The sequence below is a fragment of the Pseudopipra pipra genome, chromosome 4 (assembly GCF_036250125.1).
Source record: "Pseudopipra pipra isolate bDixPip1 chromosome 4, bDixPip1.hap1, whole genome shotgun sequence".
NCBI classification, from domain to species: Eukaryota; Metazoa; Chordata; class Aves; order Passeriformes; family Pipridae; genus Pseudopipra; species Pseudopipra pipra.
The window spans coordinates 49,824,644-49,837,119 of record NC_087552.1 but is presented as its reverse complement, the minus strand read 5'-3'; the positions used below and the strand labels follow the sequence as shown (position 1 = coordinate 49,837,119).

Below are 12,476 nucleotides of genomic sequence, written 5' to 3'. Positions count from 1 at the left end.
GTAGAAGACCAGACTATTTTCACCCATCTTCTACAGTCTGTTAGATCCTGCAAAGGAAATTAGACCTTGTTTCCCTGAGAAAGATCTACCCCAAAATCATTCGTTGCATATGCAGGCTATATATATAAATGTGCTAGGTGAGTCAGACTCTGAAAAGAAGGATTTGGGAAAGTAAAGATTGCCTGCGATGGACCACAAAATGGTGAGGGGTAGACCTGTACTTAAGTTGTTGACTTGGTCAAAGGTCAGAACATCAAAAATTATGGTCAAATGTTAGACCAAAGGTCCATCTAGCCCATTATCTTATCCCCAGAACTAACTAAGGGCAGATGTCTTGGGAAGGGCTCAAGATGATTTCTGATTTCTTGCTTCACCTTCTCCTCACCAAGCTACCAGGTATCCTCCAAGAGAACTCGTGTTTTTTAGGAAGTGAAAAAGACACCACATAGTTTTGTTGGCACAAAACTGATGTAATAAACTAGTGCCTGGATTGTGTTAAAGAATACTAATTGAATCAAACTTAAGTGACTACAACAGCAAAAGGAGGCATATTCTTACTCCAGTCAACATCTGCATCAGATCAGTAACTATTTGGACATATAAAGACACACTCACTAACCATTCTTTCTCTCTCAGATGAATGTCACACTGTGCATTAACTCAGTGGCTTTCCCCTGCCTAAGACATACTAAATGTACAACACGGGATTAGGCTCTGCTGCTGAGATAGACAGGAAACATTATTTAAGAATAGCATTTTGGCTCTTCCAGGACTTCCCTCTGAGACAAAGGTCAAGCAGCTTACCATCAATCAGCTGACTGTGGCAATTCAGTGGTGCATAAGACTGACGTGGGAGTAACTTGACAAAACTCATCACCTTGACAAAAGGTGAGCACTGCCTTCATCAGTCCTTCATCATAATACTCTCTTCAGAGATGGTGCCATTAACCATCTTTAGGGCCCAGCAGTGAGCCCAGCTGATGAACCATGTTAAACCAATCTAACAAGAACAACAGTCAGCTCAGGCAAGTTCTGCCTTATTTGGCTTGGCAGATGTTAAATTTATATGACCAGGGGGAAATAGGAATGGGATAAGGAGTGTCTCAGGGGAGCTATAGGACAACATGGCAGCCCAAGCAGGCAACTCAGTAGCTTTTTGGGAGGCAAATACATCAATGGAAAGAGCTGTAGGGACAGTCATGTTTTCATTAGGTTGCGGGGTTTTTTTACAAGCCATGCAGTTTATTGATTTGACACCCTGTAGATTACCTTCTCATGCCTGTCTTTTGCTTGGAAACAGACACTTGTATTTATATCTCAGAGAAAACCAACTATTCCTTCTCTACATTTGACAAGCCTATTCACTCTCAGGGATGTTACTAGGTATGCAGGGATACACAAATCGAATAGACGAATCCCTGTCCATTACTATGCTACAGGACTAGTCAGTGGTACTATTATAGTTACTTCATCTTCTGATCTTTTTCAATAGTTTGTTGTGGGTTTGGTTTTTTTGCTTGGTTTTTGGTTGTTTTTTTGTTTCTTTGTTTTTTGTTTGGTTTGGGGTTTTTTGCTGACCACTGCAGTTATTTTTGTCTTGAAAGCAATGTTTTACCCCTTGAAAGACATTGCAAAATTTCACCACGTGTCCTTTTCTGTCTGCAGCTAGACTAGCTCAAGACCTTGATACCTGAGGTTACCAACCTTACTGCTGAGCTACTCACATTTCACTCAAAGTTCAATGTAGGCAACTAAAAGGTAGATTGGGAGGAAAGGAACATGACGTCAGGGGAGGAGGAGACTACGGCACTGCAGGCCAGTGGGAGTCGTTGGAAATTTACAATGTCAGCAAGCATGACAACTGTAAACCTTATACATGGCATGGACAGAGAAAAAAATTTGCAGATTAAATGTACATTTTTTTCTACCTTCCTCTAATCCTTCAATGACTTTCCCTACAAGACATCCCATTAAATCTTAAACATCAAAATTCTGTTAGGTTCCAGAAAAATTAGGCAAATTACACCAAGGATATGGGTCTGGGTTCTGAGGTCAAACAGTTGCCAGGAGATTAAGTTCCCTGATACCACTGAAGTTAAATTACATTGATTTAATAAAAGTAATGTTTTACCTGGGATATGAAAGTCTACTTCCAGCATATACTAGAAACCCAGCTCTGCAGTATCTAAGAGAAACATGTTTATTCTTTATTTGATTTGCAGATTTTATTTAGCTTTTAAGGAAAAAAAATTAGTCCATCCCACTTCATAAATTCTTATATATTTATAATTTATGCTCTGTTGACTGACAGAAAAAGAATAAACATATTAAAATTTGATACCTGTCCTCCAAATGAAGGAAACATTTCACAACAGAATTTGCATTGTTTAGCTCTGATCATCTTCACATTTAGTTGTTATGGTTGTCTTAAATATTGCTTCTATTTCTTATCCAAGAATTGAGAATCAGCTTTTTGGCAGCATTTTGAGGAAACACTATAAGTACTAAACCAAAAATCCACTTCCTGTACTCTTTCTGAACTTACTTTAAATGCTCATTGATGATTTAACCCAGAATATTAAGTTTTACCATTTGTTCCTACAAAACCTGTTGCCCTGCAGGGAAATCTCTGACAGTATTACTTATTACTTATTATTAAGGAAGTCAGTTTTGCAAATACTGGGTGTCAGTGTTTTCTTTCATATAATTTTTAGCAAAAAAACCCTTACTTTTACAGTAAGAATATGATATTCAGAGAGTAAGGCATCAAAGCCAAGCAGTGGATCAGATAACCTGAACCCCAAGCCACAATTTAAAAAAAAAAAATCAGCTAATTTTGCTTTTATGCAAATGCTATTTATCTTGTCTGTTGGCAGTTCAGACTTCATTCCACCCCAGAATCTCTGAGTACTGACATGAATGAAATTAAGTAGTGTAATCATATATCTCTACCTAACTGCTTGCCTTCTTTGCATAATCCCATTTTTTTTCATTTGTATCCAAATGAATCTTAAGAATGTAAGGACAGTATGGTCAAAGTCACTGTACAAACAAAATACATTAGCCCCAACACCAGAATTTAAAACATATTTTAAGAATGGAAAGCCTGGAAGAAACATATCCTACTTTGAAATATAAATAGTTCTGCTTCAAATGTAGGATTAATCCTCCACCTAAACATTTACAGAGGCTCATGATATTCAGCCATTACCACAAACTGCTTGTGTGAGGGACTTTCAGGTCTAATTCTCTTGAACACAGTTTTACTGCAGTTTTGCCCTACCTTCAGAGTATTTCCTTCCCCTTCCTGCCATTACACTCCTGTATTCTGCATTTGAATGTCTTTATTTTTAACTGATGTGCAAGCCATCAGTTACTCTCTCCTCTGAGAGAGTACAACCACTAACAGGTCTGGGATTTTACTGTATGTATAATAAAAGATTTTATTTTTTTCGTCGAGACAATTACTATGATTGCATCTGGGTTTAATTTCTCTCCTTAAACAAGTTTTGTGATTATCCAGAGCATAATGCCATTAACAATTTTATACAGCTGAGCTCTACCATGAGGGAGAAAGAAATGCTTGAAAAGCAGATTTATGAATTACAGGTAATGAATGTTGCTGGATAGTGAAGACTCCTACTACAATTACAAGTAGCTAGTTTGAAGGAAGCCTAAGATTCCCAATAAAGTTTAAGCACTTCCAGCTTTAGAAGGGACAACATTGTGTCCTCCCTTCAGGGAGGAGCCTCCAGCAGCTCCCATTGACCTTTTCCCATTCACATGGCTGTGTAGCTCAGGCTCAGCTGGCTCTGCCAAATCCTTGGGCAGATACTGCTTATCATCCCCCTGTCCAGGGCACTACACCACTTCCAAAGCTGTGGGTATACAAGGGAAGCATGATCCTTTCTCCTGATGCTGGAAGCCACAAGTTTCAAGCTTCTTGACAGATACCCTCCACTACCTACCACACTGTCTTTCCTGTCTCAGGTTGTGCAGCCCTTGTCTCTGCAAACTTCAGCAAAAGCCCTTTAACTCCCTCTTCCATGGAAGCACCTGCTTGCTCTTGCACCAGAGAGCCACAGTAGCATTCAGCACTGCTGCTAAGGGGTTGCAAGAGTCATGAGGGGAAAGCTGCTCCCCACCTTCCCCAAAGTATGAACCTTCCCTAAAGTATGAAGAATAGTTCTAAAGCACAGAGGCTGCCTCACAGATCCTATACGGAATGCAAAACATACCTGAGGGAGGCAGAGAGCACAGATGAAGTGCTTTGTTTTACCTTTCCTTGTAGCATCACAAGGAGTGATTAACCAGGATGAAGGATGAGATATTACCAATAGACAGGCCAGACAGATTTGGATCACTTACTGCTGCCAGAAAAAATTAACTTATTTTTGTTTATTAACTTTCTGCTCCATAATCCAAGCATTTACTTCCAGACCCCACCTGCAATTAGCAGTACAGTGTTTTAGTAACACATACATTAACTTTTGTTCTTGGATTGTATTAGAGATCAGAAACACCAAACGATGCAGGGTGCCAAAAACTGCACAAATAGTGAGAAGACAATGCAGTTGTCAGAATTCATGTCTGGGGGAAAAATTATGTAGAGTATTTAAATTCCAGGTATGAACAATTGCATTATTTACTACTACACTATTAATTTGCATTGATGTTATGTTATGATGTTATGAAAAATAGCTAATTGCTGTTACTTATGTAGCTTATGTAAAAACTGCGGAAGGCAGCTGTACGGATACACTGGCCAATAGGAAATAACTTAAACACTGTGGTCAAATGAGTCGTTAAGGTAACTCAAAGAATCACTGTTAAATGTATTACTAAAAGAAGGTTTTATATAAATTTATGAATGTACGACTTCACAAAGTGCTATGGAAAGGTTTACTCTATTATTTATTGCATAGATGAAGCATACAAAGGAAAATCTGACTAGAATCAATTCAGAATTATTTACTCAGAATTGGGAGATGCAAAAGAGTAAGGGTGAAGAAGAATAAGAGACACCCTCCTGTTGAGTCACAAAGTTCAGAGAGGGGCCCCTTGCTTTCTAAATTCCTGATAGATCCTCGGTGAGGCTGAGTCCAATTTCAGTACCATATAGTTTAGTCTAAAGGCTTTAGCTGCACTTAATAATTGACTAATTTAACATTGGTAAAAGGATTCAGTAGAATTTACTACAGTTAACACAGTGACTTAATTATGGATCCAAGAAGCAACATTACTGTCAGACTTGCTATCGTGTGTTTCAGTCAATTCACACACACAAATACATACAGACATAAATCTGTGTATACATAAATTTACCAAGGTATACCTGTTAAAAATTCCCCTCAAGTTCAGTGAAATACTAAGGTCAAATGCCTTGTCATTTCTCAGTGGGTGAGACTTGAACTTTGAGGGGGGGGGAGAGTCAGACCGTGTCCCACCATCAGTTTTCAGTGACGGTTCTGCCGGTATTGCAAATTTGAGAGTTGGTGAGCTCTGAACGGCTTCCCTCTCAGAGAGAGATGCTGCTGCATCCCACTACACTCCAGGACGGCTCAAAGGGCCTCACTTAAAACAGCCGCTTATAGAGTCCCAAAATGCTTGTTGTCTTCCATCCTGGCTGTAATCCAAGCTGGTAATTACTGGAGTTTTTAAAAAGTTCAGTAACAATGGTACTGTTTCACTCAGGCTACAATTCAGGTAAATAAGGTTCCAAAGCTGTTAGGGGATGGATGATTATCTCTCATTCCTCTTTTTGGTCAGGCAACAGCAGTCCCTTGTACAGGCAGTGCCACCCCCACCTTAGCCAAGCAAGAGTTTCTGGCACAGTCAAGGTACACTTCACCACTCAACTCGTTACTCAAAAGCCAAAGCCTAACGGGAGTTCCTGAAATCATAGAGCAGTCTGAGGATGACGCAGGGTTGTGTTGCACCTCTGCAGTGGTTTAGAAAACACTATGTCAACTTCTATTTCTGTACATAAAAAAATCTGGTTGATATAGGTGAACTAAATTACCATAGAAGCCAATTTATTAATTGGGAACAAAACATTACCCTATGACACCTTCATTAAAAAAGCATTTAACTGTGACTAATGTTAGTATATTATTACGTATGATCTTAAGCATTATTAAGCAGGCGTCTGACAAATTAGTGCTGCATGTCTTCTCATTGCCTGTCAGTAAGGTGTAGTTGGTACATGCCTAATCTAAACGAGGTCCTACCGCAGCTGAAACCCTTGGCCTTTTTTATGACAAATGCAAAACCTGTTAAGACACATGCATTTCAATTTAATGTGACAAAAATCAGCCTGAGAAAATGTATAAATATACCGTTTTCATGGCACTTTGCACAATATTCCAGAATGGTTTCATGGATGGGTTCTCATTACAGCCATTTCTAGTCCTTATACTTAGATATGACAGATGAATTTTGTAGACTTAGGATATTTTGAAGCATGTCACAGTAGTAAAGCAGTTGGTGACAGCAAGGATTGTTACCCCAATACAGCATGTAAGTGTGCCTGACTTTCAGCACATCAAAAGTAAAATCTCAAGATGTGTTCCTGTGGTATTAATTAACATGGAACTGGAACAACAGGATCGAATCCACATCAAGAAAAGAGGTTATCTGCCTTTCTCTGGTAGAGAAGAGGGGGAGAGAGAGACCAATAAAATTACAAATCAAGTTTGACCATTCACAGCTTCAAAAGTTTTGTAAGCATTTAAGAACCCATCTATCACCAAAAAAAAAAGAAAAAAAAGAAAAAAAAAGAGGAAAAAACTTTTGTGAGTTTGAAAACACCAATATGATTGTCTTTCTTAAAGGGACCTTTAAGAAAGCTAAAATTTGACCCCTATCCTCATGAAGTCTCTTAACCTTCCTCCCACATGTCACAGGCTTATCAGTAAGTATTTGTTCAGATGCTCTGTGATTTATGGTATAACAAAGGGAGAGGAATTGCTTTTCAAAAAATCTTAGGCTATGGAGAATATCTTTAGAGACCATGTATCAACTCACATGCCCTCTAGAAGGAGCAAGGATCTGAAATATCCAGCCTGCAATCACAGTTACTCTCAACATTCATGAAGTAGCCACCATACGATGTTATATGTCACAAGCGTTTGATTGGCTCATGCCATTATTAAGAGGTGATGTTCAATTGTCATAGTTAATGATAAACTGATCATGAAACCATAAAGATAATTAAAGATAAATAAGATATTACCAGTATTTCTACCACATGGATGAAAGTGCACAGACAAAATTAAAACAACAGTAAGTGACAATAAAATGAAAAAAGAAAGCTGTCAGCAGTATGAGTTATAAATAAAAAATTCACAAAACAATTTGAAGGTGTCTGAATTAAGAACATTAAAAATAAGATGCCCAAATAGAAATATCGCTGAATGTTCTCCAAAGCACTTTTGCACATAAGGTTTTCAGTCAAAATCCTGCTCTACAATATTCAGCATATGCTCTGATGCTTTATACATTAATCAGTATATTGTGCTGTATAAATTATTTAATCATGCTTTACAAGCTCTAAGAAGCCTGTATGCCAGGAATCCATGTGCAGAACCATTCTACATTTAAACAAAGAGAAAAGCCACTATAAAAAATCTTGCCACCTCAAATAAGTAAAATGTGGTTTCAAGTCTCATTATTTTTTTCCCCCTCCTCTTACAGGATCACAACAACAGCTGCTTGCATGATGGACCTACGCAGATATCCTCTGGATGAACAAAACTGCACACTAGAAATTGAAAGTTGTAAGTTATTGGAGGGAGAGGGTTGGCCAAATGACAGCTGAGGACTGAAAGACATTGACAGGTTAGGCAAAACAGGAGCAGGTTGTTGAAACACTGTGTGTCCAGTGAGCTTGCACACTGAACATACCCAATGTATTTCTATAATGCATAAGTCAAAATATGTTTCATTCACAATATTGGTTGATCCAAGCTTGTAAGATGTCTTTCAAAATCTCTTGTTGAGCAAGTGAAGAGTTTATTTCTTGATGATTAGCTCAGAGGACAGCAACTGAGTACTGTCCATCTTCACTGCATAATCACTGCAGAACCTGAACTAATTACTTCACCTTGGTGCATTCATCTCTAACATAAGTCTAACATCTCTCCCACATGGTGGTGGCAGGATTGATCAATTGCTTTCACCAGATCACTTGCAGGTTATAAGAGGAAACAACTTGATCCTTCAGGACTGAGGTTAACGAGAGCTTTGTCATTGTGTTCCATGAGCATAGGAACAAGGTGTGCACTTACAAATTTTTGTTATTAACACAGTCTCTATATCCTTTATGATAGTAGCTTTTAGAGAAATACCTGCTAAAGGTTTTTGAAAAGAATCTTTATTCTGTTGTTGGTCAGACCAGCTGCTGCCACTGACTGCAAAGGAGTCTGTCTAAACAAACTGGTTGAGACTACTTAAAGTCCAAGGCAAAATAATGCTGCAGTTGTCACAGAATTTCCATTTTTCACATTGCAACTGTTGTGCTGAGTCAAGAAATCTTTTTTTTTTTTTGTAATAATACTTCTCTCTAAAATATGAGGTTCTAGAAAGGATTAACAGATTTCCCCAAGTACAGCATTTTTGTTTCCATTTACTGCAGAGAAAGAACAATTTTAATATTTGATGGATAGTTTGAAGTTTTAAATAAGCAGAGAAAAAAGCTGATCTGTGATTAATGAAAATAATTTCCTGGTATTTATGTCATTAACAAAAGCAATATTTATATTGTTTGTAGCACATCCCAAGGAAATAAAATCTCTGAGCAGTCCAGTAAATACAGTTTTCATTTTGCAGAAATTCATGATATAAGATTTTGCTGTGAACTGAAAGGAGGTTGACGTCCCCAGAACCTCACAGCATCAATTTTCAAAAGAATTTTATTACTCTTCAGTTGCCTTTTATTTGTCTTTATCTGACAAATAAAAACATTTTCGCAGCGTCAAAACAATGGAATAATTGCATATAAAATGTTTAGTAGTATTGTAACAAAATAAAAAATTCTGAACCAAAGAGGACAAGATAACTCTGTAGCCTTAGAAAATGTTGGGAAAGATTTCAGTTTATTCTGAACTGCAGAGGTTTTAATTGACTGTACATCTCAACATATCTGAAGTGGCAGTTGTCAGGCACTGAAAAAAAAATACAGTCAGTCTAGAGCACTCATAGACTCACAAGAGCCCAGCAAAAGAGGAGCTCTCGGCCCAATGTTTATAGTAATTTATAATTTCTACTTAATGCCACCGGAAAAAATGCCTTATTTAAGGCATTGAAATGGCCAAATACCTTCAAAATTACTTTCCATACTGAAGTAAGTCAGTGGAAGGGCAGCTTTTAATTTAGATTTTATATTGTTTGGTAAGAAACTCAAAATGGTTTCCCAAGAATTATTTGCTTTTCCTCCTTTTCCTGGAAAGTCTCTCTACAGTAATTTTATAAATTTTCTGTCGGGTTAAAAACAACAAACCTTTTATTCCACCAGCAAAAGATTTTAATCAAGTAAACATTCACAAGCAGCTTAATGATAATTATTTTTACTTGAGAGCTTTGTCTGAACACTACCTGCTCATTTATTCCTTTAGAGATCTAAAAATGGTGGGGTTTTTTTGTTTTGGTTTGGGGTTTTTTTAAGATCCTAGTGTTTTGGCATTGCATGTTGACATGTCAGAAAGAGAAGCAGGGAGACAGTTTTGTCATGGTTCCCCATGAAACACTTCAGTAGCTGCAGTGCAGAGTCTCCACAGTAGCTTATTCTTTGTTCACCATTCAACTCGTTCAAGAAAGTGTCTGGAAGGACATACTCGTTGTGCACCATATTAAACCCCATCAACAGACACAGTAGCATGGCAAGCTGGGCCAAGTTGGTGTTCATGTGATGAATATTTGTGTTAGACCAACATGCATTAATCTTCCTCGTACATCTGCTTTCATTTAGCCTGTCCATATCTCCATCGCCCTGAGCTGACTGAAGCACCACAAACCCACACCCCTGTGTATGAACACATATATAGCCATTTTCTTTTCCTTCCCAAGAAGCAGAGGCAGTAGGCAACTGTAGCTTCCTTTTCCAGTGCTGCCCATCACCCTACTGATCTCCCCAGTCACTTCCTGATAGTTCAAAACTCTGTCTGAGTGTCACAATGCACCAATTTACGGGACCTAAGAAGTTGCTTGTTAGGATACATGGTTGTCATCCTATTCTTGGAATTTGCAGTCCCCTGCATTTTTTGGCACAAACCAGTTTTCTTGATGTTGTTTGCTGCTGCTTAGCTCATCTTCTGGCTTAAAACTATTAAGGCATGCAGTGGATATATTTGGGGAATGAGTCATACATTGTGTTTCAAAATAAAGTGCATGACACATCTCCTGAGTAGCTTTTCTACCTGATCAGCAGAGGAAATGGATATATACTGTACCACAGCAATCAAAATGGGTGATGATACTGAAGTTGCCTTCATACTGAATTCATACCTGTATTATTTGCTGGGAGGTAGTTGATTTGAAGTCTCCGTCTCAATCATGACTGAAACTGATCAAAGTACATAAGCATTTATCAGCTAGCAGCTCAAATAACAAATCAGATGGATACTTGACTGGTTTACACCTCTTTATTCACAAGCTTTCACATAAATGAATCTTTTTAGGGATAAATGTTCAGTGAGAATTACTATCAGTGAGACCTCATCAAGAATCAAAATTGGGATCAGACGGAATAAGCAATTAAAATGCTAACACAATCAGGGATGAGAGAATACCATGTAAATCACATGGCCAGTCGTACATCCCCAAAAGAAAATTGCTTTTCTGACCTTTTGAACACCCACATAAATAATTCATGTCTCCAGAGATACATATGTTGATATGTTAATACTTGTTGAGCTGATCACAAATTGCCAACAGGTCAAAAATGGAGACTGAATTATTTCTCATGAGTACTTAGGTCAGTTCTACTATCAACTGAATGACAAAAGCACAGACATGCTTGCCTCCTACTGAAAGCCCAGAGGTAGTATATGCATCAGGGGCATTGGTATCTTTGACAATTCTCCACTTAAAATATAACTTCTATTGCACCACAGATCTTCTCCTCTGCACCTCTAAAACTCTTGAAAATTATTGATCATACTTGGAAGAACAGAGTTCAGAAGGGCTGGCTGACTGCTTCTTTCTTATGCATTTGAGTACAAGTAAGCCAGTTGTCCTGTGTACTCTGTATTTAGTATTACCCGCTAATCCACTTGAAAGTTACAAGGAGGCAGAATGGAGAGGGTGATTAAAGAGGTGATAACCATGACACTGCTTCTCTGCTCATGCCACATGTATTAGGCATGTGGTGTTTCCTTCCATGACAGAACTGGTTTATAAGAATCTCACCCTTAAGCTCTCCTTCCAGCTCCTGCATCACCCTTCAGCTATTAAACTTTCTATTTTGCCAGTATACAAACATCCCTTTGGTAGAAAGGCTTATCCACCTCAATTTTGGGAGAGACAGGAATTAAATAAACCCCAGGGCAGAACTGTTCCTTAAATAGAAGGGCCAGGGAAGGTGGTGCTGTAATCACTAAGCATTTCTGGAACAGCCTGTGTAATGGCAAGCAGCATTTCTCACCACTAGACAGAACCTGTGCAGTATGGGCACTGACAAACCATTTTCAAAGCACTGGAAAGTAGTTTTGTTCATTTTTATACTGTGTACAGTTATATGGCTTAACCCATGTGACACCAGCTTCCAGAGCAGTACTGTTGTACTGTGAGAGCTGTAGGATTTCCTTCATTCCTAAAGGATGGTAGGCAGGTGACTTCTGAGAGAGTCGTTTTTCTGTCCCAGGGTGCTTCCCTACCTCTGAAACAAGCAAGCTGGAGACATATTTTCCTCTCCAAAATCTGGGTGCTCCCCAGTGCATCCACAACAACTCTGTAGCTCTGCAGCAGTGCCGAAGCAATGCTGAAGTACACACTACCTGGCCCTCTTTTGAGTTTCCGTGTGTTTTTAAGGGTGACTTACTCCTGCTGCAGAAGGAGCATGTTCCAGAGGAACCAGGAAGTCCCACAGATTAATTGCTCAAAGAATAGATGAACATCACACTATTTGCGAGCAGAAAGGCAGTGAGCCATTCCAGCTCACAGGAATGCTGTGGAAATTAGCCAAAGACAATCCCTGAAAATCTAAAATGCTAAGAATTGCTCCTTAATAATACTTAACAGTGAGTAATTTCAGGCCTTGCAAATAGCAGCAAAAAAACTGTGTGACACAGAAATGGAAAAGAGCACAAGGAATCAAACACTGCCCTATTATCAAACCTCCCCAGCAGTACAGCAAAGGCATGGATAATGCATGTCTATATTGAGCCAGCAGATTATTTTCATTAAAAAATTGCATTTCCAGCTTTCCAGAAACTGTCTTACAGGACTGTGGAAGCCATATATGCACGGCTGTCAACCAG

At 38.6% G+C, this 12,476-nt stretch overlaps 1 protein-coding gene across 6 annotated transcripts in view; it reads left to right on the top strand.

The window, feature by feature from the left end:
* GABRB1 (gamma-aminobutyric acid type A receptor subunit beta1) overlaps positions 1-12,476 on the top strand; it is a 128,862-nt gene that overhangs the window by 91,752 nt on the left and 24,634 nt on the right. For all 6 annotated transcript variants that reach the window (XR_010430173.1, XR_010430174.1, XM_064652893.1 and 3 more), the window contains one exon: positions 7,696-7,778. Coding sequence is in view for 4 of the 6 variants with exons in the window: in XM_064652893.1 (XP_064508963.1) it covers positions 7,696-7,778 (83 nt within the window). In the remaining 2 variants the exon portion in view is untranslated. The remainder of the gene's footprint in view (positions 1-7,695; positions 7,779-12,476) is intronic.